We start from the raw sequence: 25,787 nt of genomic DNA on the forward strand, positions 1-25,787 counted from the left end.
TCCTATCCTCAACTAAAATTATGAGGACCATTTCCATAATTTCTCCCAAGTCTAGGTAATTTTTTTACTCAACCTGAGCACTGATCAACAGTTGGCACAACCCAAAGCCACAGAAGACCCTGGTGACCCTTTCAGCTGCTATGGCATGGCTACATTTGACCCACGAATGAACAGATAACGGACAGGATCTCCACACAGGTCCACCCAGGAAAATGTTTTCTTAATGCTAGACATGGGTTTATGGTACAGAGGAAATATTTTGGCAGAGAGACCAGCTTTTGTCCAAGCAGATTTGGGAAGTCAAACATACAGGAGCCAAGTCTCGGTTCTTACATTAAAATCAATCAATTAGACTTCTTAATCATGTCATCGCAACATTCTGGTTGTGCTGCCAAGCTGGGCTGGTCAACAGATTTTGTTTTCCCTCCAGTATACACTGGGACTAGCAAAACTGGCAACAACATCCCACCTCTTCTGGGAGCTGCCAGGGCCTCTTCCTTCCTGAAGACAGATAGATGTAAAATCAGGCCAGAGAGCAGACAGAGCAAAGAGAACGGGCAGTCACAGCAATCCCATCCTCTTGTCCAACTTTCCTGCCTCCCAAATTGCTAAGGCCTGAAATAAAATGAACTTATGCAGCCCTGTAAGAAGCAAGGGACACTTAGACAGAAATGCAGAGGAGAGCTGGTGTCATGGACTGACAAGCAGCACTAAATGAGAAGAAATACCGAAGAAAACAGAGCTGCCTAGCAAGGTCCAAGGGGACAGTCCCACTTTATACCCAGTGTGGATATTCATCAAAAACACTTTCAAAAGCACATATTAGCCTTTCTTCAAGAAATGAGGAATCCCCACATAACTGCTCTCATCCAGGAATGAAAGCACCTTGTGAAAATGTGTTTCTGGGAGTCACTCAGCCTGCAGTCCCCCTTTCTCACCAGCTTTGCACTATGAAAGCACCGCCAGCAGTTGCCAGCAGGAGACAGGGCCTCATCCCGGCAGAGGCTGAGCACTGCCACACTCTGCCACCAAGACTTCAATTTCTTACTACACAGAATGCCTTTGGCACAGGCCTTTTACTGCTGTGTAAGGCATTATTGTGTGAATTATCACTGCAAGCATCAATTAAAAAAAAATGAAATGTCAGACTGCAAAATGATGCCTATGGAAGAAAAAGGAAGGAGAGGTTTTGTTTCTTAGGTGGTGATGCTCTTATTCAAAAAACATTTAGAGAAAACAGCTTTGGAGCCTGAGCCTGCAAGGTCCCGAACAGCATCACCTCTCCTTGCAGCTGAGCAATAAGCCACAGCATTAGTATATGGCACTCTGATCAGAAAGTATTCCTCTGTCCCTAGATACCTTCAGCCCCATGGTATATCCTCTCATGGTCAGAAACTACTAGCTTCACATCACTGTTTTTCAGCATGGCACCTCTGTAATGAAAGAGGTTGCAGCTGTGCCCAAGCGTTTGGCTTAGCTTAGCACAGCGGGAGATGCTGGAAGCAGGGGGTTAACATGTCGGAGTAACCAGAGCCCCTCAACTTCCCCTTGCAGCCAAACGCAGAACCTGCCAAGTGCTGCGTTCCAATAAAACGCAACTCACACAATCTGTAAGTGTAATAAAATAGCTGTTAACAATTCTGTAACTCTCTCTCTCTAAGCTTGTAAAAGCCTGAAGGTCAGCTGGAAGTCAAGCTGCATTTCTTTGGGAGGAGGGCAGGCCAGTTCTGAGTGACCGGTTCCTGTCCTTTCACCTCGTCCTCTGGGGTTTCTGAAGGGCAAGCACTGTGCCTGGAGGGGTTTTCTGCCTTACTCCCACTACAGGAGAGCAAACGGACCAGAAGGGTGCGTGACCAGAGGGTGTCTGATGGGAGCAGGTACCAAAGCACCTTGCCGTTTCAGAGCTGCTCAGATCTGCTTTCCGTCAGTGGTGACACTGAATGAACACCTTCTCTGTTTGGTACTTTGGGAGAAACAAGCTGATGGTTTCCCTTCTCTGGGCTTGATGCTGGAGACTCTCAAGACCCTGGAGTGAAAAGAGAAGCAAGTTCAAACCCTGTCTCGGGGTAGGAGCAAGTCTTAAAAATCGCACAGTGACCTCCAGGCTCACTGGGGTTTAGGGCTGGGTATGCAAACCCAGGCACAGCGCTCCTGCGCAGTCTTGTATATCAAAACGTAAGGCCACCAATCAAAGGAACAAAGTGGCTCTGCCATGTACGAAAGTGGGGAAGCAGGATGGATGCGGAGAGGGAGAACAAGGGTAGGGGAAGCAGAAAAAATTCATCACCATCCTCTCGTCACAAGACACTCCATTTCTAGTTTGGCAAGTGAAGTGAATTTATTTGTCATCTCCAGGGTCAAAAGCCTCCTCGTTTAATCACCAAGATTTGGAGGGACAGAATGTGTCAACACTTAGGGTAAAAACAACCAACATGAAAACAATGTTTTTCCCAGTAATTTCCCAATTGTGTTCCCAAGCATATCAAATTCTTGAAAGAAAAAGCATCCAGACAGAGCAGACAGAGGGCCAAGCAACACCACCGGGGCAGCCCTGATGAAATCAGCAGTTGTTGCAAAATGGCGTAATCCACTCCAGTCAATTAACAGTAGCAAGAATAAAGTCTACGTGGCTGGATCCTTTTAGTGTTTTAGCAAATGCTATGTTATTATATTTCTATTATATTTTACATCAAAATCCTGTTTATTTCAGCTAAGAGAGAATCAAAGAAGAAAACAGAAGTGCACTAACACGCAAAACCAATTCAAGCGCGGACTTCAAGATCAAGCATCTTTTCCAGGATGATATTGGAGTACCCAAAGACCTGCTCCTTCCTAGCAGGCTTTTGCTTGCCGTTATTTTACAGCAGCTGAGGCCAGGGTCTCTGGGGGCAGATTTGGATGAGCACTGTGAGGAGGAAAAGTGAGACTGAACACCAACGGTAGGCAGATCATCGCCCTTCCCTCCAGGTGCTGCAAGCCCTTGTGCACAGAGGAATTTCTAAGGTATAGGCATACCTGCAACAGTCACACACACCAAGTACTGACTTATTTATTTATTTATTAAGAAGTAACCTTAAAAAAATTCCCATTCCCCAAAACATCTTTTGCAGAAAGGGTACAATGGCAGCTCATACAACAGTAAGCAGCACAAGTAGCACCAAAAAAAAAAAAAAAATCATGAAACATTCAGTTTTTCACCCAGCCTTACGTCTTCACTTCAGCTTTAATCGGGAAAATGTTTGGGTTCCCTGGTGGTTTGATTAAAGGAAACCAGCCATAGCACTGGAAGAAGATGGAGCTTTTCCAGAGGGAGCTGGTGGGGTTTGTGCCTGGTGAGGAACTGCAGAAGTTCAAACAATTGGCCTCAAAGCAAGCCTCCACGTGCTCCCTTCTGGGAAATACCATGGAAATACGATTAAGGTGTGGGTGGTGAAGAGAAGGGGAAACCGCACATTAGCCCAGAAAACAACAACGATGGTGTCCCAAACAAGAGCTGGCATCCCTTTACCTTCATATACTAGCTGTCCAGGGGATACTCATCCCAGAGAGGATGGCGATCTCAGTTTTGAGGTAGCACAACCCCTTCTTCTGCTGCTGCTTTGGAGAAAAATGCTAGCAGAGATGAAACTTGTCCCTAGCTAACTCCGTCCGTGTGCAAGCTCAGCGGGAGCCCCAGGCCCTGGTCTCACACACCGCGTCTCACCGTGCCGCAGCCCGACTCGCTGTTCGAGTGGAGGTGGCGGGGGAGGCGAGGGCTGCCAGCCGCAGAAGGCAGCAATGTAGGGGGCAGGTGGGGTGAGAGGGACGGGGCACAGGGGGAGAGCCGCTGCCCCCCCCTGCCGAGCGGGCCCCGGCTGGGCCGGTGTCTCTGGGCAGCGCCTCCGGTCCCTGGCAAAGCGCTGACACCTGGCGACACCCACCCCACCAGGGCACCCATCGCCCTCCCCGCTGGCTTCCGCCTAACACTGAACATTCCTGGTGCTGCCCAAGATGTTTCAGGTACAGAGCACCGAGGGCTGGTTTCTGACTGCGAGAGCTGACTGTCACTAAGGGGAGAAGGAACTTTCCTTAAAGACTAACATACATGCTGTCCGCTGAGTACTCAACGAGAGGTTTAACCAGAGGGTGGAATAAGGGAGTTGCCCTTAGACAACAGAAGGACCTTGGGTTTTATGAGGCACTGACCAAAGGAGGCGAAGGGCAGCAAGGAAACAAAATTAGGCAGAGGAAGATGAGGCCATGACAGTCAAAACTTCAGCATGAAGATCGTAAGACTGCAGTGGATGATAAAATCCTACCTGGAAGAAGAGAAATTGCATGACTGAAATATCAGAGCAGGACACTTTTGGCACAGGCTATTACATGGTCTGAAGAGGGGACACAATCCGTGACCAAAGATGAAGATTCACTACAACAGGGCATAGTAAAGATCTTAAGAGATGTAAAAGTGGGGGTGGGAAGAAAAACAAGCCTCATATTAAAAAGGAAGGGTAACATTGCAAATAAAACGGCCTGGATGGTTCAAAATGGACAAAATTAGCAGATTGGTTTCTCAGTTCTGGGAAGTCTCTTTAAAGCCACTGCAGCCTACTTCTGCATTGATTAAAATGCATTAATAATCTCTGGGTTTTAGATTAAGATTGAAAAGCAGATTCAGTTAAAACTCTTTCCCGTAATGCACAAATGTCCTAGCACTCATCCCAGGAAATTCCGCAAAATGGAAAAGCACACAGAAAAGATGGTATGTGATGAAACTGAATTCAACTTCACTGAAAACATTAAGCCTGTGCAGAATTCAAGTATGCAAAGAAATGAACAGGCAAATCTGATTTAATTTTTAATGTTTTCCTCCCCTCAGGAAAGTTACAGATTCTCACAGCTTTTTCTGAATTTAGGGGGTTTAGGATACACTGTTTATTAAGACATTCCTCATTTATGTATGCTTTGCTTGATGCATACAAAAAAGATCAAAGCATTACAAAAGTACACCACAACTACATTAGATTCCCAGGTAGAAATTCTCTCTCTTGAATAACTCTGCATGAGTGAATTAATCCCTTCTGCTCTAAAGAGAAAAATCTCATAACCCCTACTATGAAGAGGTACAAAATATGAGGTTATATTAATATTTCTACTTCTCAGCCAGGGAAGTCACTGCCGAAAAAATGTTTAACAAAATTTCCCTTGTGAAAACTCCTGTAATAATTCAAATTCCACCAGAGTTCAACAAGGCAGCACGAAAGAATGGAACATCACTAAAAATAGAGATTTTTTTTAAATGCCTATTTAAGAAGTTAATGACAGGTTTCTTTTAGGTGGTCCTCATCTAAAACTAGGTATAACTGCACAAGCCTGAAGTAGGTTTAAGCCTCTCTACATCTCGATGTTTTCATACTAGATCCTCTAAAATCTAGAGCCCATGGCTGGGCACACTGGATGTGAGCAGAAGTTATTCTTGTGATATGAATAGCTTACCTAAAAATAGTAACAGTTATTTGTGTCAATGCATGATAATGGAAACCTGTTTTCAGACTACAAAATGCTGAATAATCAATCTATAGCATGCCTGAAGCAAAGTCCTTTACTAAGTACTATCCGGGGATGATTTTTATCATCCCATTCTCCACTGCACAAGATAGGTTTTTGTGAAACTCAGAGCACCGTTACGCTTTACCAATGCCATGAAGATCGGTCATGTGAAACTGCAAAAGCACATAGCAAACTCCCATGAGCTAGCTATCAAAATGTTGCCTTCTGTTCAATAAACTATTCCAAATTATACCTCTAATCCCAAATAGCTTGGAACAATGGCTGCCATTTCAGGCAAAAGTCAGTCAGAAATTTACACCTAACATATAAACTCCATTTAGGCTTATATTGGTCAAGGATGATCAGTACTGAAACTGAGCACTAGAGAATTAAACAAGTTCAAATATATTAACAATTAACAGAGAGCACCATGCATGTTAGCTAGGAGAAAAATACAGCGATTTAGAGGTTTTTACCAAAGATTATTCTAGGTGGGATATCAGAGCCCCAAAAATAGTAACAATGCATTTTAACCAAAAGGAACGCAGTTTCTAAAGAACAGGAGTCTGGCCTGGCATTGCCAAAATTAGATCTGAGTTGGCTGTCATAACAGTGCTCGATGCAGTTCAGGTGAGGACTGACATCCTGCTGTGCTTTTCTGAACCCTCATTTTGGTGGTTCTCTTGCTCTGACCCTCCAGGGTTGGATCCCTTGCGGGTGCCAGAGAAATTCCTGCACCTGGGAGCTTCCTAAGCTACTACAGCACTAAAAACTCCAGTTGAGTCAAGAAGTGCCAGCTGAAGCAGAGGCTTTTTATGAGGCCACGCACTAGTTTGTCTCTGCTGAGCCAGGGGCAGTGCTGGACCAGCTCAGATACTGCATTCTCCCCCAAGCAGGCATCAAACACAGCTTCAGCCGCCACAGAAGTGAGGCAGATCGTCTGAAGAGGGACAGAAAGCACATACAAAGAGCTTGCGTCTCTCTGCATACCAGCACAAGGCAGAGGTCTGCCAAGCACCTGACCCGCAAACTGCGGGAGATCCCCAGCCTGGCAGGCTGCTCGGGACCCACAGCGAGGACACGTGCTTGCTCACAAGGCTCCTGCAGGGGAGCCCGCAAAACCCTCACAGAACAACTAAGGAGTTCAGGAAATGCTCCAAACTCCTCAGATGGCAGATGAGGACAGCCGAGCTGATTTTTCCTCATTCTTGAGAGAGCTTTGTTACCTAAAGAAACCATCCAGGGCGAGAATAGCGGCTCAGTGTCAGTTTAACAGGGAGTAACATTTGAAGAGGAATAGCATCTCCTGGGAGACACTTCTCCATTCATATTCCAAACCTATTAAGATGCACTGTTTGCTTTGGGATGAGCGCTTTGTTTTAAATATATTATTGAGAGCATGGTTGATAATTACACCTTTACTCATGCTTAGTTGAAAATTCATGTAGCAGTTAATAGGGCAGTTTGGTTGTTATTCTAGGATTTTGTTCAGCTGCATGGCAGGTAAACGTTCATGGGGATGAAATTTTCAGATGAAAGCATACATGCATCCAACCTCAGAAAAACATGCCTAACTTGGAGCAGTCTCCTTGCCCCAGCCCTTCTCTCTGCACACGTACCTCAGAGTTTTACGAGCATCTAGTCTTTACCATTTGAGCTTACTGCTGCCCCAAGAGTTACTCTGACCCGCTCTTCAACGCCAGAAGGTGCCAGCCCTGCCCTTGCTTTTACCCTTCGTCTGAGCCTCTTCAGCCTATGAAGTCAGCAGACACATTTAGCACGCAGGTAAAGCTGGAGCTTTGCTCCCTGAACTGCTTCAGGGCTGGCAAAAAGGACTCGGCAGGAGCACATCACCAGGAGCAGGGAAGCAGTAAGGAAGGGTCTATTCTTTTTGCAGGGAGCTGGATGTCAGATAAGCTCTCCCACTGTGTGCAGCTTCACCCTCACCAAGCAATTCTTTCAATGAAACCACCTATGAAGCAAACAAGAGCCCTTAAAGATCTTGTCCTATCACTATGTGTTACGTATGTGCACACCCCCCACCCCCCGGTCTCTAATTGTTCAGGTGAAGAGATGCCAGGGGACATGGGAACAAAATATACCACTTTTTTTTTTTTTTTTAAGTGAAATTTGGATACCACCCTAAGTCAGAGTGAACTCTGAGAATTTTTATCCTAAAAAGGAATAGTATCAAGAGATTCAGTTATCCATGCTTCTACTGGCAATGTTATTGAAAGCAGAAAGGCAGTTCTGCTTAGCAAGTGAAGATGGGGACATGCTGTCAGTGGTTTAATAGCTTTCCCATTTAAAAAGAAGATAGAAGACTTACTGTGGAATTGAATCCCCAACGAGAAGAAAAAGTTCAATTAAACCTTTCAAAATGTGGAAGAAAGCAAAAGCCTTTATTCCGAGGATGCAGAGCAGCAGCTAAAGGAACCTGGATGGAGCTGACGAACACCAGAGCCCCTTGGCACCATCAAGTAGTCCAGAGTTGGACTGACAACACATTCACCTTCTGTAGCACCATCTGCCACAGGCTTCGGTCACTTTGCCAAATAACTCTTCCCAGTACACAAGCTTTCTGCTGCTAATGAGGACACATCTAGCAGAAGAACAGGAACCCCAGTCAAACTCCGACAGCATCCCAATTACGCTGAAAAAAGATCCAATCACAGATTTTTTGAACAGAGGAGCATGTAAGATCTTGACAGCAAATCTGCCTGGCCAGGCAGAAGGAAGCTGTTCAGAGCTCTGAAAGGCAACATGCTAACAGACCTCCATGTGCCAACTTCAGAAATTTGGGAGGAAGAGAGGGAGAAAATCAATTTAAGTGACTTGCACCATTCTAGCTACTGGTGCAGATGACTGTGACAGTATAATCCATAATTAATTGGATGAATTTTCTTGTAACATACAGGAAAAGGGAAGATGAGCATAACCAACCATTCTGAGCTTTGCTATATTAACGCACACTTTTCACTCAGCCTAAATTCTGAGATTTCAAACTGGAGCAAAGGGACTCATCTTTGAGCATGGTGCTGCACGCAGAAGTAGACAGCATCCTTTTGCAAATGCTCTCTGGCACATGTGGCTAACAGAAGGTGACAAAATGCTGTCACACGTATTGAATAACTGCTGGAAAAGTAAGGTTGTTCAAGCTGTGTTTGCAAACTTGGTGTGCAAAGTCTGGTATATAGAGCCATGTAGTACAGCTGCCATACGACCCAGCAGCTCCAGGCAGGACCTGTCCAGGATGCAACAAGACTTGCCAGGATGTTACTAGTTCCCTTGGGAGACAAAGCCTGACAGTTCATTCTCTAGAAAGTCCTAGATCAGATGGGTTAGTGTCTTTATTAGGGAGGAGAAAAGTACTTCATGACTTCCAGATCCTCAGCTAGCTGGAGCCCTAATTGCTAGAAAGTCTACATCAATCCTTTCCCTCAGATAGGATCTTCAAACAAGAAGCCGTGGTTGGGAAATACAGAAATCTGTAGCAAGGAGCATCTTCCAGGGACAATTCCAGCCGAATTAGTACAGCAGCAGCAACACAGGCATCCAGGAAGGTTAGAAGAATAGAGCTGGTGCCTACAGCTATGAAAGACTGAACCTTTCCAAACACTTGTTGTAGGAGACCAAAGAGATAGAGGAACTCAACAGACATCTGAGAAGAGTGATGTGTAACTGGAATCCAAAACTGTATCACAGCTAGAAACAATTTTCTTTGCAAAAGAAGTCAACATATACGTAGATCTCAGTTGCAAATGAAAGCTTTTGCTTGACTAACTGCAAAAGCAAACAACTGCCAAAGAAGAAGTTAGGCTGGGCAAAGAAACAAATTCCTCCTACATCAAAAGCTCTGATTCTTATGAAATAATATAAACAAGAAAACCAAAACAAAACACAAAAGAAACCCCCACACAAATCATTAATCAGTAATTATGGGCAGAAGAGCAGTGCTAATGTCAATGAGATGGCACTTTAGCTCAGAATATTCCTCACAGGAAACTTTCAAAAGTCAAGGCAGTATTTTTAAAAAATCCAGAATTGCCTCATTATCATCTTACGTCTGCAAATGAGACTGTGTTTTGGTGAGGACAGAATATTATTCTAGGAACAGCAATAGGGATGATGTATTCACAGAAACATCGAGCTCCTAATTCCAAGAATGGACTTGAAATTTAACTATACATACAGTAGTCGAATGTTAATTTAGGGTTAGAATAAGTGACTGCCCCTTATGCACAGCTAACTCACGAGTACTCCCAAGGCACCGTGACAGTGATGCTTAGGGCACATCACCCCTTCCTGGCAGCAGAATATGCAATATTGGCCACTGCAGCCAAACTCACAGCAACAAAGGACTCTACTTTGGTAAGTCCTCAGGATGTCATCATAGGCAAGGTGACGCTGGAATGAAAGGGTGACAGTAAGGTATGGTCGTCTTTGACCCGTAGACTTAGGAGACATGGCATAACTACTCAGTATTTTCTCACATTATCTTTGGGGATACTCCTGCAATGAGGCTGCTCCAAAAAGGAAAGGAAATGTTTTTAAATTCTCTCCAGCCTCAATTATATACCCTTTCTGAATATGTTTTTAACTGCAACAGTAAAGGCAGCACCGGTGTCCACCACCAAAACGTAAGATGCTCCTACCAAAGGAGATACAATTAATAAAACAAGTCTGAAAAGGAGACACTACATCACTGCGAGAGACCAGTCTAAGCAGGGAAAGTTGACCGAAGTTGAACAGCTGGCCACAGCATTTTAGGATCAAGGCCACTGAAAAAAAATACGCAGACCTTCAAAGATATTAGAGACCTTAATAATAACAAACAAACAAAAAAAAGTGCAATTGTAAAAGCATCAAACATGGGAGTCCCTTGGATCAGTCACGTGGTTTTATAGTTATATTAAGCCCCTCCTTCTGCTGGAGTTCCTTGAGCATGCCACCACGTAAAATACTATCCCAATTGCACTGCTTGCAGTAGGATTGTACCGGCTCAACCTCCTAAGTAATTCTAAAGACCATTTATCTATTATACGAAATAGTTGCTTAGCAAATGCATAACAAACGCATAACAAATAACATTTGCTTAGCAAATGCATAACAGGAAAACCAAAAGCAACATATGCAACAACCGTTCTTTCATCAGTTTCTCATCGCTATTCCTTGACCACCCATATAAAGTAATTAATATAGAAAATACATCCCACAACTCCAATAAACACTTTATGAACACCTGCCTAGGAAGAAAACAAGATTTGCCCCAGAGGAAATTCACTTGATTTGACTTACAGGTGTAGAATGATCCAACAAAGCCCCTTTCATTAAACAGTGTCAACTACATTTGAAAGGATAGCACCAGCTTCAAGATGGATAATAAATGGTAAGCCGGCAATCTAGTAACAGGTCTCAGTGCACCTGCCCATTTCTTTGTTGTCCAGCTTCAGATAGAGATTTGATTCGAAGGAGAAAAATCTGTCTCGTGTCCCCCCCACACACACACACACAATATAGAGCGCCAGTTTCTGCATGTCACTGAAGAGGGCCTCCAGATCACACAGTAAGGCCAAAATTGCATTTGTATGTTAGTGAAGCCATTTTGAAGGACGTTAACCCAGACCCTGCCGTTTGGTTAGTGTCTACTTTAAAGCAGTGCCTGCAATCCTCTTCTCCAACTTGCCTGATGCTAGTGAAAGTTTGGCAAGCTGTCACTCCTCAGCTGACAACAGCTCCAGGCTTTGGAAGAGTGTGGAGGATGGGGGAGGAAAGCTATTGCATGGCGAGAAAATACAGAAGCCAACAAGCTTTCAGTATGCCATTTGATGCTGATAAGCAAGTAGCCTTTATTGCATTAGTTAGGGAGGACACCACCTGAAGAGAGAGTGTGTGTCTCTGTAATGAATGTATATATATGCATGTATTTTAAGGGGTTAACGTAGCATGTTAACCTTGTTACTCCCAAGTTATCTGTGACCATTCGTACATTATGAAAGTTTTCATGTGACAAAACAGACTAGTACTCTTTAGGCTGGAAGAGACTCTCTGTAAAACAATGAGTAAGATGATCAACAGGCAGCAGCTAAGCATGTAAGAAAATTCATTCAAACCAGAGGTTTAAAAAAATAATCCAAATTATTTAAATTTAAATAAATCCAAAAATAATACAAAACCGAAAATTCATTCAAACCAGCGGTTTAAAAAAATAATCCAAAGTAATTTTCTACAGAACAAAATTAACTTGTGATGCTCATTGATACAGGATGTTATAGAGGGCAATATATGAATCAAAAGGAAACAAAATAAGCTTGTGGAAAATAGGCCCAACATATCTATTAAGACAGAAGCAACCTTTGTCTCAGCAAGTAACTAAACAGCAAAATACCAGAACTAAGGACAACCGCTGGTGAAAGATCACCTGCACGTCCTTCCATTTCACATACTATTTCCCTATGCTTGGGCAACCTCAAGACAATGAGCATTACAAGAAATAGGACGTTAGGCAAATACGAGAGTCTCAGGAAGCCTTCTGTCACTTGGCCTTAGGTCTCTAAAATGCAGAAACAACGTATGTTAAAATTAATTCATTCAAGATTATTCTATTCCCATTTTCTGAGCAAAACCAAATATTTGCATGATACGAAACACAACAGCACATACTGGGTTAAGAAGTGAGGAACAATTACAAGGTTAATCTATCCTGATTTCTCATTTGTTGTTGTTAGTTAAAGTATTTCAACTTGCTCCATTTGCAATGTCTTGTTAGGATAGAGCATTCAAATTCCACTGATGAAAAAGTGATTTTAAAAATCAGTCTGAGCCCACTCAACACAAGACAAGGCAAAATAAAAATCAAGTAATGTTTCTGGTGCTGAAAGACAGTATTTTGTAGGAACAAAACATGTAGCATCACATGTCAACACCTTTATCATTAAGTTCTTTCTTTAATCCATCACCTACAATCTTTCTTACTTAACAGACTACTGTAACATATACACCTCTGCAAATATTAAACTCATACTGCCATCACTATTTTTGTTGGGGTTTTTTTAAGCAAAGAAAAAGCCACGTTTATTTTGTAGTAGCAATAGTTTCTTTTTTATTTTTAATATACTTTAGGAAACAATATACAAAGCTGAGCTTTGCCACCATTTTCAAACGGTGGGTTGCTCCAATTACACAAATTCAGCGTTTTGTGATGGTTAAGAACAGCAGTCAGCACCAGACTTAAACAGTTAGCTACAACACAAACATCCTTCGAAATGAAATGTTGTAATATCAAGACAGGTAAACCAGGAGTTAACATATGACAACTGCTGGGGAGGTGTCTTAAATCATTCTTGTTGAATTTTATATTTCATTAAATATTTTATACACATTTTCCTGTTTACAAGTTTTAAACAAAACCTCCCTTGAGGAATTATTTAAGTACAAAAATGTTCAACAAGAACAGTTCTAATAAAGAGTCCCCAAACAGACCAAATTTTAATATGTGATGACCAAAGGAAATGAAAACCAGTGTTTCTTTGTTTTAACATGTTTATTACAACAGATACAATTCACATCTGACTAGCTTTTTTTTTTTTCCTCTTTCCCCTCCCACAACCATGTTAACATGTTCATTGGGCTATTTCCTTATATTTGAGCAAGTAATGTACTTTCAGCACACATGCCCAGCAGTACTATAAGTCCATTCTTACAGGGTGCAAATGGAAATACGTTTCAATAATTTATACAAACAAGTGGGTTATGCTCAATCACTGCAATTTTAAGCTACTGTACACAGGAATGAAAAGATTATAGAAAAAGTGCCATAGCAACAGTGCCTTAAGAAAAGAGAAAATTAGAAGCATTAAAAAACTGATAAAATCAGATTTAGGATTTCACAGGGAAATGGAACACAGAAAATGAAAAACATTTCTCTGTAAAACAGAAATGGAGAAGCACTGCTCTCGATTCGGTGCAAGTGTGGAAACGGTTGTTTCATGATATTTTGTACATTACCCAAATTGTTGCAGCCTTAGACACAGATCGCCTGGCGCTCGCATTGAATTTTAGGAAATGCAAGATTTCTGAATGATAAATTAACTAAAAAAAAAAAAAAAAAAAAAAAGGAAAGCTAATTTTGCAGACAGGTTTACATGTAAAAGGCTAGGTATTTAGCCACCTCAGCATTGATTAGTTTTGGATGTCTAAGCTCTGATACACATGGCTTCCCATGGCTTCACTCTACAAAACATATTTACAACGTGAAGAATACATCTACAAGAAATCTACATTTCAAGGGTTTTACAAATCATTCTTGTATCTTTCCCCTGAATTTGACTCCCTCCTGTCCCCTTCCCCATGTCAACTTTTTTCTGCCCAGCTCAACGGTCCGAAGTCTACTCAAATGCAGCTCAAAAGTGTTAAGACTGGGCATCAGTTTAATAGTTCCTGTACTCAAAACCATGTGCAATTGTTTACAACTTTTCACACCATGAAGGAATTCTGATTCTTTAGCTTTTCAAGTTCTTTAATTTGTTGCCTCAAAAATAGTATCCTGCAAGAGAAAAGAAATAAATTAGTATAAACATTTCCATTATACAGAGATATTAAATAAGTATCTACACAAGTACTTCTACAATTTCAGTGAAAGATACCAAGCTCCTTAGCTCTATTAATAAAATTCAGATACTTTAAAATTAATTCCCAACCTGTTCAATCACCTACAAACACCGTATGCAGATGCACAGAGACCTGCCACGCTTGATACCTTAGTTCAGAAAATTAAGTTGCCGTATTTCATTATATGACTGATACACAGATATGTTTAAGCCTACTCTTCACTTGAATTTAAGTCCCAGAAAAAGCGGGACACCGGAAGAGTACGTTGAATAACCGAATATTCTGAAGAATCTTATTATGCCTGTGTCATGCAGTTTTCCGGACTGTACCACAACCCAAAGGGCTCATAACTTTTTTTAAATAAGCAAGTTTTCTTCTAGGCGCAACACTTTTTTTCCTAGTATTTGGTGCTGCGACTAGTGGTAGTCTCTAGTTATGGTAAACTCCAATCTCAAAATACTTGATCATTAAAAGACATCTAAGGAAAAAAAGCTGTAACTACACCTGGCTTAGAAATAAATTATATTGCTAGCAATTCCCTTATACATTTTTTCCTTCTTCTACTGAGCTGACATAAAAAATTATTGTGATTAACGAACATTTGGTTTACATAGCTGTTTCCCAGAATTTTAAATGAATATTTTGAAACAACTATTCATGATGCTGAAGTGTAATGCAAGCATGTGAATGAATTAAGAAAACATTCAGGGAAAGTTGACATTTCATATAAATATTCTATGAAGTCCGAAGCAACTTTAATCGATGCAGAAAAAGCATCCACTTCAGCAGACTTTTGCAGAACACTTCTCAAATATGTGCCCAGTTCAGTAAAAATGAATTTTCTACTGAAAAGTAGGTGAAAAACTATTAAGATAGACACACTGAAAAAAAATCAAACTTAAAAGACGTGGGCATATAAAATATACCAGTCAATGAAAAGTGCCTTTTCACATGCTGTCAGCTATGGTTAAAACAATATATTCGCTTTGCCTAGAGATAAAGTTCCCTCTTAGAACAAATTTAAATAGTTCTCTTCTGTGCAAAAGTGTAGAAATAGTATCATCATTTAAATGTATTGGCTTTGACAATCCCATCCTTTGCGAAAACCTCCCCCCACCAACTTGTTACTTATGCCATGTATTCCACGTCTTTGGGATTGCAGCAAAAATAAGAGATACATGTTATCATAGATTCAAAGTCATAATAATCATTATCCATGAATAGCTTAAGGATACGCAGTGTACAAGAAACAAGGTGCTATTTAGTGAGCTGAACAATGACATTTGACATGTTACTTCAGATCAAATGTGCACCCAGAGACAGAAATGAAACCTTAGGAAATGAAGCCTGTAAGAAACCAAGCAGTTCATTAAATGTACTACAGAAATTGTAATTTATGTAATGAAGTTATGAAATAAAAATTTGGAAAGAATGAGTATTTCCAATTCTTTATTAGGAAAGATTTACAAATATATTATAGCCTACTTCTGACTAAAGGATTGTTTTACTGACTGCCAAAAAGTAAGAGCTTCTAGGATAAAGCTAGCTATTTAAACAGCATGCAACGCTATTAAAGCAGCTTAAAATAGTAAATCAGAATCACTGTATTCAAACTGTAGTGTGACTTAATAGATGGGATAACATCATTCAAAAAGGAAACTGAATATGAAAGTAGATTCAGGATCATGACTACTGGTGAAAAGTTTCAGCACGTATTGTAAGACTAAACTTTTCAATCTTGTGCAACAGTCTTCAACAACATGGTTGTGTATTGCTTCAGTGATACAAGACACCCGCTATTACTGACTTAAGAAGCAGAAGTCTACTTTGCTATAATCAACATCACACTAAAGAACCCCAAGATCTTCTCCTACCTATGTAACGAACATTAATTTTTTCTTAGCTTGTGATATCAGCGACACCTGTTCAAACTTGCTCTGGCTTTAGACCTAACAAACGTCTCATGCAAACTGTAGTGTTTAAGACCAGTACAGACCGTGCAGTTGTGTACCTATGTGATCTATGCATCATGTATGGACAGATATTTTAGAAGTATGCTGAACTAGTGTGAGTTAATCAGCTTTTCCAAATGCACTAATGTATCTGGAAAGATACTTCTTTTCTATCTAAGTGAAAATACATACCGAAGTTGCATATCTGGTTCTATTCATTGGAGACTAAGAGGTATCTGTGTGGGAAACAGGTAGAATGTACACAGGGAAGACAGCTTGCAAACCTGGCAAGTATTAGCATACTTACAAAGTCATCAGTAAATACAGCTCGTGCAAAACAATGCCAGAATAGGAATTCTAATACCACCTTGAAAATTACCATTTTGAAAATAAACACAGAGCACACACTTACCTTTGCTCACGCAAAGTTGCTTGAATTTCACATACTCGAACTAAAGACCTTAAATTCTTTAATTCAGTACAAATTTCTGACATATGGACACTTCCCATGTTATGGGCTTCCTCACGTAATCTTGATGCCTGCAACAGTTACACATAAAGGTTAGGATTTTGAATCATGCATTGGAAACAACTGGCTGTATCCAGAGGATTGCTGGATGAGTGTGTCTTGAAACAGCAAAGCACTCTAACTTCAAAAGGGAACATTAAATCAGAAGTATGTTAAATTATCTACAAAAGCCCGTTTAGAATCAGAAATGAACAACACCGGCTGCCAAGAGATTGTCTAACGTGGGCCCATGCTAAGGCAGGGATGGTTTAGATTTCCTTGATCCTAACAAATGTTTACCCAACCATCTTGAAAGATAGTACATGACAGGGCTCCAAGTTTCCAAGGAAATTTGTTCAAGTAGTTAAAAGTCTGTGTCCGCTATTTCAATGGCAGACTTAAATTTCCCATCTAAATTAAGCCTTAGTGACAAAAATAATTGAATGCCATCTTCTTTCCAGCTACCTTATACAGGGGAAAAAAACTTTACAACCCTTTTCAGGTGTTCTCTTCCAGACAAACTCCATTATTTTAATATCCCCACTTAGTCAGGCGGAGACAAGCAGAAGTGTAGATTTAGAAGGCATGACCTATCCCCAATTCGTGCAGTTCTTAAAGTCTTGTCACTGAACTGGATATATGACTCCAGAGAACTCCTCAACAGCACCAAGGAGACTAGTATAATTACTCTGAGGTCCTGTGCATCACACTGCAATAAGGAAAGAGGACTTCTTGCAAGTGGCACACTGAAAAAAAAATTGTTTCAAATAGATCCTTCCTTGCAGTATTACTGTTTAGCAATGTGATTCTCTGCTGTACTGGGTCTGTCTAGGATGGAGTTAATTTTCTTCATAGCAGCCCATATGGTGCTACGTTTCAGATCTGTGACAAAAACAGTGTTGATAACACACCAATGTTCTAGCTATTGCTGAGCAGTGCTTACGCAGTATCAAGGGTTTCTCCCTTTCTCTCTCTGACCCCCTCAGCAAATAGGTTGTGGGTGGACAAAAGGTAGAGACAGAACGCAGCTGGGACAGCTGATCCAAACTGACCACAGGGATATTCCATACCATATAATGTCGTGCTCAGCAATTAAGGGGGGTGTGGGGGGGCAGTTTTCCAGGGGTTGCCATTGCTCAGGGACTGGCTGGGCATCAGTCGTCTGGTGGTAAGCGACTGCTTTTGCATCACTTCACCCCCCCCTTTTACTTATTAAGCTGTCTTTATCTCAACCCACAATTTTTCTCACTTTTGCCTTTCCCATTCTCTCCCCCATCCTACTGGGGGAGAGTGAGCGAGCAGCTGTGTGGTGCTTAGCTGCCTATTGGGGTTAATCCACAACATCTGCTTAAGTACTTGTACACTTGATTTTTCCTTCCCAAAAATAATCGTATTTAGCACAGGTCTTCATCACCTTCTGGCATTTCTCCAGTTCAAAGAAGCACTTTGTGTTCTAATACCCTACATTAAAAGTTTTCTTTTCTGGAGCATGCTGACAACCAGTAGTACCCTGGTCTCCAGTACGACATCATTTCGCATGTCCTCCTTACACAACTCCAAAGCCTTGAGACTGATAGCAAACTATCAAGAACGACTTTCAAAGTACTTCTTTTTAAGCTGACCAGTCACCCATCTTAAAATAATCTCATTTAAAAGGCCTTAAAATAATTTTTGCATACAAGATTCTTGTTAAAAGGTGTTAATAGTCTTGCTGCAAATCAGGATATAACATTTATTGCTTTCCCATATTACCAAAACCTGATTTTTTATAAAAAAACCAAAACAAAACAAAAAACAAACACCAAACACCAAACCAAAAAACCCAAACTGACATAATTTCTTTCTAAAAGGTCCATGCTGACTACTATCAGGATTTTCTTTTCAGGTGTTTGTAAAAAGGTAAATTCATCATTTTTTCTACTTAGATACTGTTCAATACTCAAAGTACCTTTACAATTACTGAGCTGAGACCACCTACAATTCCGTTTCTCACATTCCTTAAAGATAAGATATTTATGTTGATTATTTTGCAGTTAACCACATTACTGGATTGTTTTCCACAGTAACTGCTTCTTATGAGTTCTGCAAGGTAACTACTAGTGGTTCAAGAATTGTTTTAGCTACTAACTACTGCACAGTACATTTCTTCAAGTCTGACTGCTTTAACACACACCTGTCCTGGCTCACCTAATTTATTTACTTATTTATTTTTCAGTTTACTCTGGCATGTGCTCTTATGCCCTAATTTCAATTTAAGCTATGCATCTGGTTAGAAATCTGAAGAAACCAAGGCACTGCATAATTTTAGCCTCTCCACTTTCATCTAGCTTACCTTCTTCACTGTGTATTGCACTTATACTTTCATTCACTTTTTCTTTTATATCAAATATCTGACTTAAGTCCCTCAAGTGTTACTGTTCAAAACTGGTCTATAAACAACACTGTCACATGAAATCATCTGAAATAGCAGACAGGACAATACAGCATGTAACACTTGGCACAAAGTATCCAACTGAGTACGTGACCACCTAGCATTAGCTGGTTTTTTTGATCTCTTTATTACTGATAGTGGGAAAAGAGTTACCTATGAACTGTATAATCTATATTTTCTGCATTAAGTGGCGGCCGGTCACAAGCGGTGTTCCTCAGGGCTCAGTTTTGGGGCCAGTCTTGTTCAATATCTTTATCAATGATCTGGATGAGGGGATCGAGTGCACCCTCAGTAAGTTTGCAGACGACACCAAGTTGGGTGGGAGTGTTGATCTGCTCGAGGGTAGGAAGGCTCTGCAGAGGGACCTGGACAGGCTGGATCGATGGGCCCAGGCCAACTGTATGAGGTTCAACAAGGCCAAGTGCCAGGTCCTGCACTTCGGCCACAACAACCCCATGCAATGCTACAGGCTTGGGGAAGAGTGGCTGGAAAGCTGCCCAGCAGAAAAGGACCTGGGGGTGCTGTTTGACAGCTGGCTGAACGTGAGCCGGCAGTGTGCCCAGGCGGCCAATGGCATCCTGGCCTGTATCAGAAATAGTGTGGCCAGCAGGAGTAGGGAAGTGATCGTGGCCCTGTACTCGGCACTGGTGAGGCCGCACCTCGAATACTGTGTTCAGTTTTGAGCCCCTCACTACAAGAAGGACGTTGAGGTGCTGGAGCGTGTCCAGAGAAGGGCAACGAGGCTGGTGAGGGGTCTGGAGAACAAGTCTTATGAGGAGCAGCTGAGGGAACTGGGGTTGTTTAGCCTGGAGAAAAGGAGGCTCAGGGGAGACCTCATCGCTCTCTACAACTACCTGAAAGGAGGTTGTAGCGAGGTGGGTGTTGGTCTCTTCTCCCAAGTAACTAGCGATAGGACGAGAGGAAATGGCCTCAAGTTGTGCCAGGGGAGGTTTAGATTGGACATGAGGAAAAATTTCTTTACTGAAAGAGTGGTTAAACATTGGAACAGGCTGCCCAGGGAAGTGGTGGAGTCCCCATCCCTGGAGGTATTTAAAAGACAATTATATGTGGCGCTTAGGGACATGGTTTAGTGGGTGGTGGTGTTGGGTCGACGGTTGGACTCGATGATCTTAGAGGTCTTTTCCAACCTTAATGATTCTATGATAAGATATATGTCAATTCAGTACACAGTGAAAATAACACTATCAAAACTATGGGCCAAGGCCGTAGAGAGAAGTGGCTGTGCTGCACCATTTCCTTAAACACATTCCACAGCAATGGCTCAGTCATTTGACTCAGTACAGGTTGGTAATGTCTTAAAATTGAATTTAAAAAATTAATGAAGAGAAACAAAACAAGAACCCCAAACAGAGTCCAAATGGAGTATCAGTCTAGAATGTACTTTTAAGAGTCATCCTGCAAGTTACTACCCAAAAGCCTCTGGTGTAGGCTTGAGCCAGCAACCACTCTTCAAAAAAGCAAAGTAAACCAGGCTAGGTAAGATTAATATCCCATACAGACTGTGTCAGACAGGGTTGCCTGCGAAAGGACTTGAACTAGACTCGACCAATACAGTTCCTTTGAGTAATGCATTCCAAGCAGCTGACGTGCATCCAGTTTCCCCGTATTACCACAACAGGATACGTTTCATGCAGTTAGTTATAAAATATGGATGGCAATTCTACTGGATTTCCCATTATATAAAAATAGTTCAATAGTCCAAATTCAGTCTGAGCCCTCTACATCATCTTAAAAACTGGGTACAACAAACAAGGCAGAGTTCCTTTTTCACTGTGTAGAGCTAACAACTTCAGTGACTCAAACTGTGGAGCAGTCTCAAATGGTTTAACACTGTCACCTAATTCATAATGTTTTCCACATAACAGAAGTATTATTATAAAAATTTGTTGAAATTTATGTTCTTTGTAAATTTCAACAGAACTTTGGTAGTAAGAAAATAGTTATGAGGATAGCTATTCATCTGAGAGAATTTCAAAAGCACTGGTACTTTAAGCGAGACTGAAAATATTCAGCTGCTAAATGGCAATCACATGTAAAACCTGCAGGTCTGGCCTAATCTCTCTCCCCTCTCTTCTCTTCTGGCTAAGGCCAAGCATCGGGGGTTTTTTAAATACTTTTAATTCCTAGAAAAAGTAACCTGTGGAAGAAAACCAGATTTTAAGCTATACGTTTTGCACTCTCACAGGAAACAAAGCACTAGTGTACTCACCTGCTTTTCTGCATGATCTGCAGGCCAACCTTGAACATGCTTTATAAGATTTTCATTGAAGTGTGCTGCTAGCGTAGGTGTTAATGAACAAGTAGGTCGTACAGATGTATTTTGCGGTGCAGGTGTTGAATTTGATGCACTAGTGCTAGAGGTATGATTTGGACCTGGTGATGGGCTTCTTTGACTACTAGAAGAAAGAATGAAAAAAAAAAAGTGAGCATTTAAAAACATATGTAAACCTATACAGAAATAAACACTTAAAATTCATTGCTTCAAGCCACAAAAATACATAAAGCATTTAAACCACAAGTAAATACTTCTGGTAGACCAAACCTGTGCAAATTTTCCACAAACCTCCTACTTGTATGGAACTGTTTGAGTGCTACAATATAACAGGTTTTTTTTGTTCGGTTGGTTGGGGGTTTTTTTGTTCTTTTAACTTCGATAGCCGCTCAAGAGATGTAAGTTGTGTCTATATTTTAGTGTTGGATAGAGAATATATACATGTATGTTCTTCCTTCAAATAGCTGCAAACCTAAGATTTTCAATAATGATGTATCAGATGGAGTCAAGCAGGTTTATTCAACAGAATACAGGCAAGTGTCACAATAATCATTAAGTACAAAGCCTGATGTCCTGATCTAAAAATATAGCCATGTGGGCTTTGAGGAGTATAACCATTTACTAATGCCAAAAAAAAACCACCTAGGTGACTTTGTGATACTGTATATCCTCACTTAGAGCGCTCAAGGAAACAAAAGTATCACAGGAGCAGTATGTTTATAGCTACCAACTTGACTGCTTTACCGGAACATATTCATGCTGCCATTTTTCTGGTTGGTGTGTTAACCTGTTGCTGGAGAACAGATGCATGGAGACATGTTCAGCTGATATGTGTACTGTAAGACGAATCAAAAACTCTGTGCCTTGGACAAAGCCTTTGACTGTCCTCTTTCAGATCTCCATATGCAAGCAAACACATCATTTACATTATCTGAACACTACACCAGTACACAGCTTTTCCACTTCTACTTTGCAACTATAATTCTTGGTCAAAAACTTTTCCAATTTTTACTAAAAAACTCTCATGTTGATCTTGGCATAGCAGTCTTTTGCCATCCACAGTGCTCAAGATTGTGTTATCTACAACGTATTCTAGCCACTGCTTTAAGCAACGTTGTTTGGGGTTTTTTTTAACTGCATTCCTCTAATAATTACCCTCTCACTCCACTTTATAAGACGTATTTCCCCTCTACCTCATGGTGCTCCTCATGTATGAGAGGGGCCGTAAGAGTTCCTTCTTAAGTATCCCATCTCTTTATAAAAGCCTATTCCTGCTGCAATGACTAAAAAAAGGTGGGTACTGCTTCGGTAAATCTTTGGTAAACTAATGACTGACTAATTCACAAGGACTCCTCTACTCCCAGTTTGCAAATACTCATCCTCCACCTTACACTTGGATGCTAAGCTCTTTACCTGAAGAAGCAGGTTTTTTTTGTTTCACTTGTATCACTTCTCTCAATAATGCTATGATATACAACCTGAACACCTAACATTAAGCCCAACAAGCTACAGAAGTTACCCCAAAATATGTAAAAATCACTGATACTTAAATTTACTTTCTGTGTGTCCAGAAGCCCAGGTATCAGGGCCAGCATGAACACTACATCCTCATATCGTATGGATCCAACCACATCTGATACAACTGCCAGAGCTGCAGCTACACAGTTCTGCTACGTGTAAGAGTTCATCACTGTTCTTCAACTTCCATATTATCAGCAACAGACAACTCCGCTGCAACTTTCACCAGCATCAAAACTGCTATTTGGTATATCACCATTATCAAACAAAGGATCAGAATGTGGGGGTTTGCCTCCTCCTTGCAAGCACTGCTGTCCAGGTGATCTCATCTTCTAAGAAACCAGAACTTGCGCTGGGAGGCGTATATAACCCATGGTGGGGAAGCTTAGAAGCTGACGTTTCAGCACATGCCCTTTTCTACTCCCCCACCCCTTGCAAAAACAAGGCCTCTACACTCTTACTTCCCTTTCCAGCATTCATTCTATCACTCCCATCCCCCCGACACTCACAGAGAGGGGCTCTGTTCTTCTATTTTGCTAAGAAGAGGTGGGAGCACCGCTAGTTACCCATGCGAACATGGAACAAGGACAGGTCAGGGTGAAAACAGTCTGCTCCACCTTTGTAAGGGAAGACAAAGAGAGCAGTAATTTTGAGCAGGACAAGAGAACATCACTAGCACCGTAACAGTGATGGTACCTCACAGTTACGATGTCCTTTGGCACTACATATACTGAGAAATAGTAGTACTAATTGTGTAAGTACCTAGCCATTACTGGTAAGATTATGTTTACAATCACTCTCCCACTGGCAGCAGCTTTTCAGTCTATTTCTTAAAACTTTACTACTTGCCTACAAGTGATATAAAGTAATATGAAGAAAAAACAAAATCAAGAGGAATCTTAATTCATCACCACTAACCTACCCCCTTGAGGACTGAAAACATCCCAGCATAATGCAACTATCTTTACAGTCCAATGCCCAGCCATTTATCCTAATCACTCACACTTGCAAAGAATTACAGCAGGTTTCCAAACAAACAGCCAACAAATTAGGTACAGCACACTGCTCTGCAGCATCAAAGACTTTAACCTCATTCCTTTCAGTACCCCCAAACTCATTCAAAAGCTTAGAATATATAAAAAAAAGCAGAAATATTTTTGGCAGGCAGCTTTGTTAGAGTTGTATACATAAATGTCCCTTGATTTCAGGCAGCAGAAGTTGCAAAAGGGAATATATGATGTAACGGAGGGGGGAAAGAAAGTATTCTTTGGGTTTTGTGCTCTGTGTTCTCTTCAGTAATTGGCTCAACTATTTCAAAACCACTTACAAATGCAAACGCTTAACTGTAGAAATGTTCAGTTGATTAGGAAAAAACGGCATTTAGATTTTGAAGCTGGAGTTGAAACTAGCCAAGAACGTGAAGGGTAACAAGGGCTGTACATCAGGGGCAAATGAAAGGTTAAGGAACAGGTGGGCTGCAAGGCAAGGGGTCCTAGAGACAAAGGAGATGAAAAAGGCCAGGATAGTCAGCAACTCTTTTGTTGCCTGGGTTTTTATGGGTATGGTCTGCCCTCAGGCCTCCCACATGCCCAAGCACATCAGAGTCAGTGCGAGTAAAGTATTACCTACAGCAGAGGAAGAAATTAAGGAGCAGTTAAGCCAACTGGGCATATGTCCATGCAACCAGATGGTATGTACCCAAGGGTAATCAGGGAGCTAGCCAGTATAACTCAGATGCCATATCATCTTGAAGCAGCATGGTGAGCAGGCAAGTTTCTCGATGATAGGGAAAAAAAGCAAACATTAAAGCCATCTTCAAGAGGCACAAGGATGACAACCTGGCAAACTACAGGCCAGTTGACCTCAGTCTCTGGGAACGTTACAGAGCAAGTCTTCCTGAAAGGGGTTCCAGCTACATGAAAGACTAAAAGGCAAAAAAAAAAAAAAAAAAAGAGCCAGCATAGATTTACCAAGGGGAAATTATGCCTGACCGACCTCACTGACTTCTATGATGAGATAACTGACTCAGAGGATAAGGGGAAAGCAGCGATGTTGTTTACCTTGACTTCAGCAAGGCCTGTGACATCATCTCCCATAGTATTGTTATAGCCAAACTGTTCACTTATCCAGTCCATATGTCATGTGTAAGGTGGGTGGAAAACCGAATGAACTGCTGGGCTCAAAGGCTGCAGTCAGCAGTACAAAGACCAATTGAAAGCCAGTGGCTAGTGCTGTCCTTCACTGATTAATACTGGGGCCAATACTTTTAACATTTTTATTAAAAACCTAGACGGTGGCACCCAGTGCACCTTCAGTGAGTTTGCAGATGACACCTACTTGGGGGGAGCAGTCAATACGCTGGAGGGCAGGTTGTTATTCAGAAGGACCTGAATGGACAGACAGGAACCAAGTTCAAAAAAGGCAAATGCAAAGTCCTGCATCTGGGGTGGAATAACCCCATGCAACAATACTGGAACAACCCCATGGAACAGCACAGGCTAAGTGGGTAGAAAGCAGCTTTGCAGAAAAGGACCTGAGGATCCTGGTGGACAAGTTAAATGCGAGTCAGCAATGTATCCCTGTGACAAAGCAGGCCAAGCACATGCTGGGCTTTATTAGCAAGACCGTGGTTGCTAAGCCACTATCCATCGTATTTGAGAAGTCGTGGCAGTCCGGCGAAGTTCCCACTGACTGGAAAAGGGGAAACATAACCCCCATTTTTAAAAAGGGAAAAAAAGAAGACCTGGGGAACTACAGGCCAGTCAGTCTCACCTCTGTGCCTGGCAAGATCATGGAACAGATCCTCCTGGAAGCTATGCTAAGGCACATGGAGGACAGGGAGGTGATTTGAGACAGCCAGCATGGCTTCACCAAGGGCAAGTCCTGCCTGACTAACCTAGTGGCCTTCTATGATGGAGTGACTACATCAGTGGACACGGGAAGGGC

General features: G+C 41.6%; 1 protein-coding gene across 2 annotated transcripts in view; it reads right to left on the minus strand.

The window, feature by feature from the left end:
- Window positions 1–12,861: 12,861 nt before the first annotated feature.
- The window catches only part of WAC (WW domain containing adaptor with coiled-coil), a 67,920-nt gene continuing 54,994 nt past the window's right edge, over window positions 12,862–25,787 (minus strand). The window contains exons 10-12 of one of the 2 annotated variants that reach the window (XM_009275188.1): window positions 21,261–21,447; window positions 16,504–16,631; window positions 12,862–14,074 (exon numbers count right to left, since the gene is read on the minus strand). In XM_009275188.1, coding sequence (XP_009273463.1) covers window positions 14,005–14,074; window positions 16,504–16,631; window positions 21,261–21,447 — 385 coding nt within the window. In that variant the 3' untranslated portion in view covers window positions 12,862–14,004. Of the gene's footprint in view, window positions 14,075–16,282; window positions 16,328–16,503; window positions 16,632–21,260; window positions 21,448–25,787 lie in introns of those variants that run through there. The other variant, XM_009275189.1, reaches the window with a different exon arrangement.

The sequence above is a fragment of the Aptenodytes forsteri genome, unplaced genomic scaffold (genome assembly GCF_000699145.1).
Source record: "Aptenodytes forsteri isolate BGI_AS27 unplaced genomic scaffold, ASM69914v1 Scaffold336, whole genome shotgun sequence".
Classification (NCBI taxonomy): Eukaryota; Metazoa; Chordata; class Aves; order Sphenisciformes; family Spheniscidae; genus Aptenodytes; species Aptenodytes forsteri.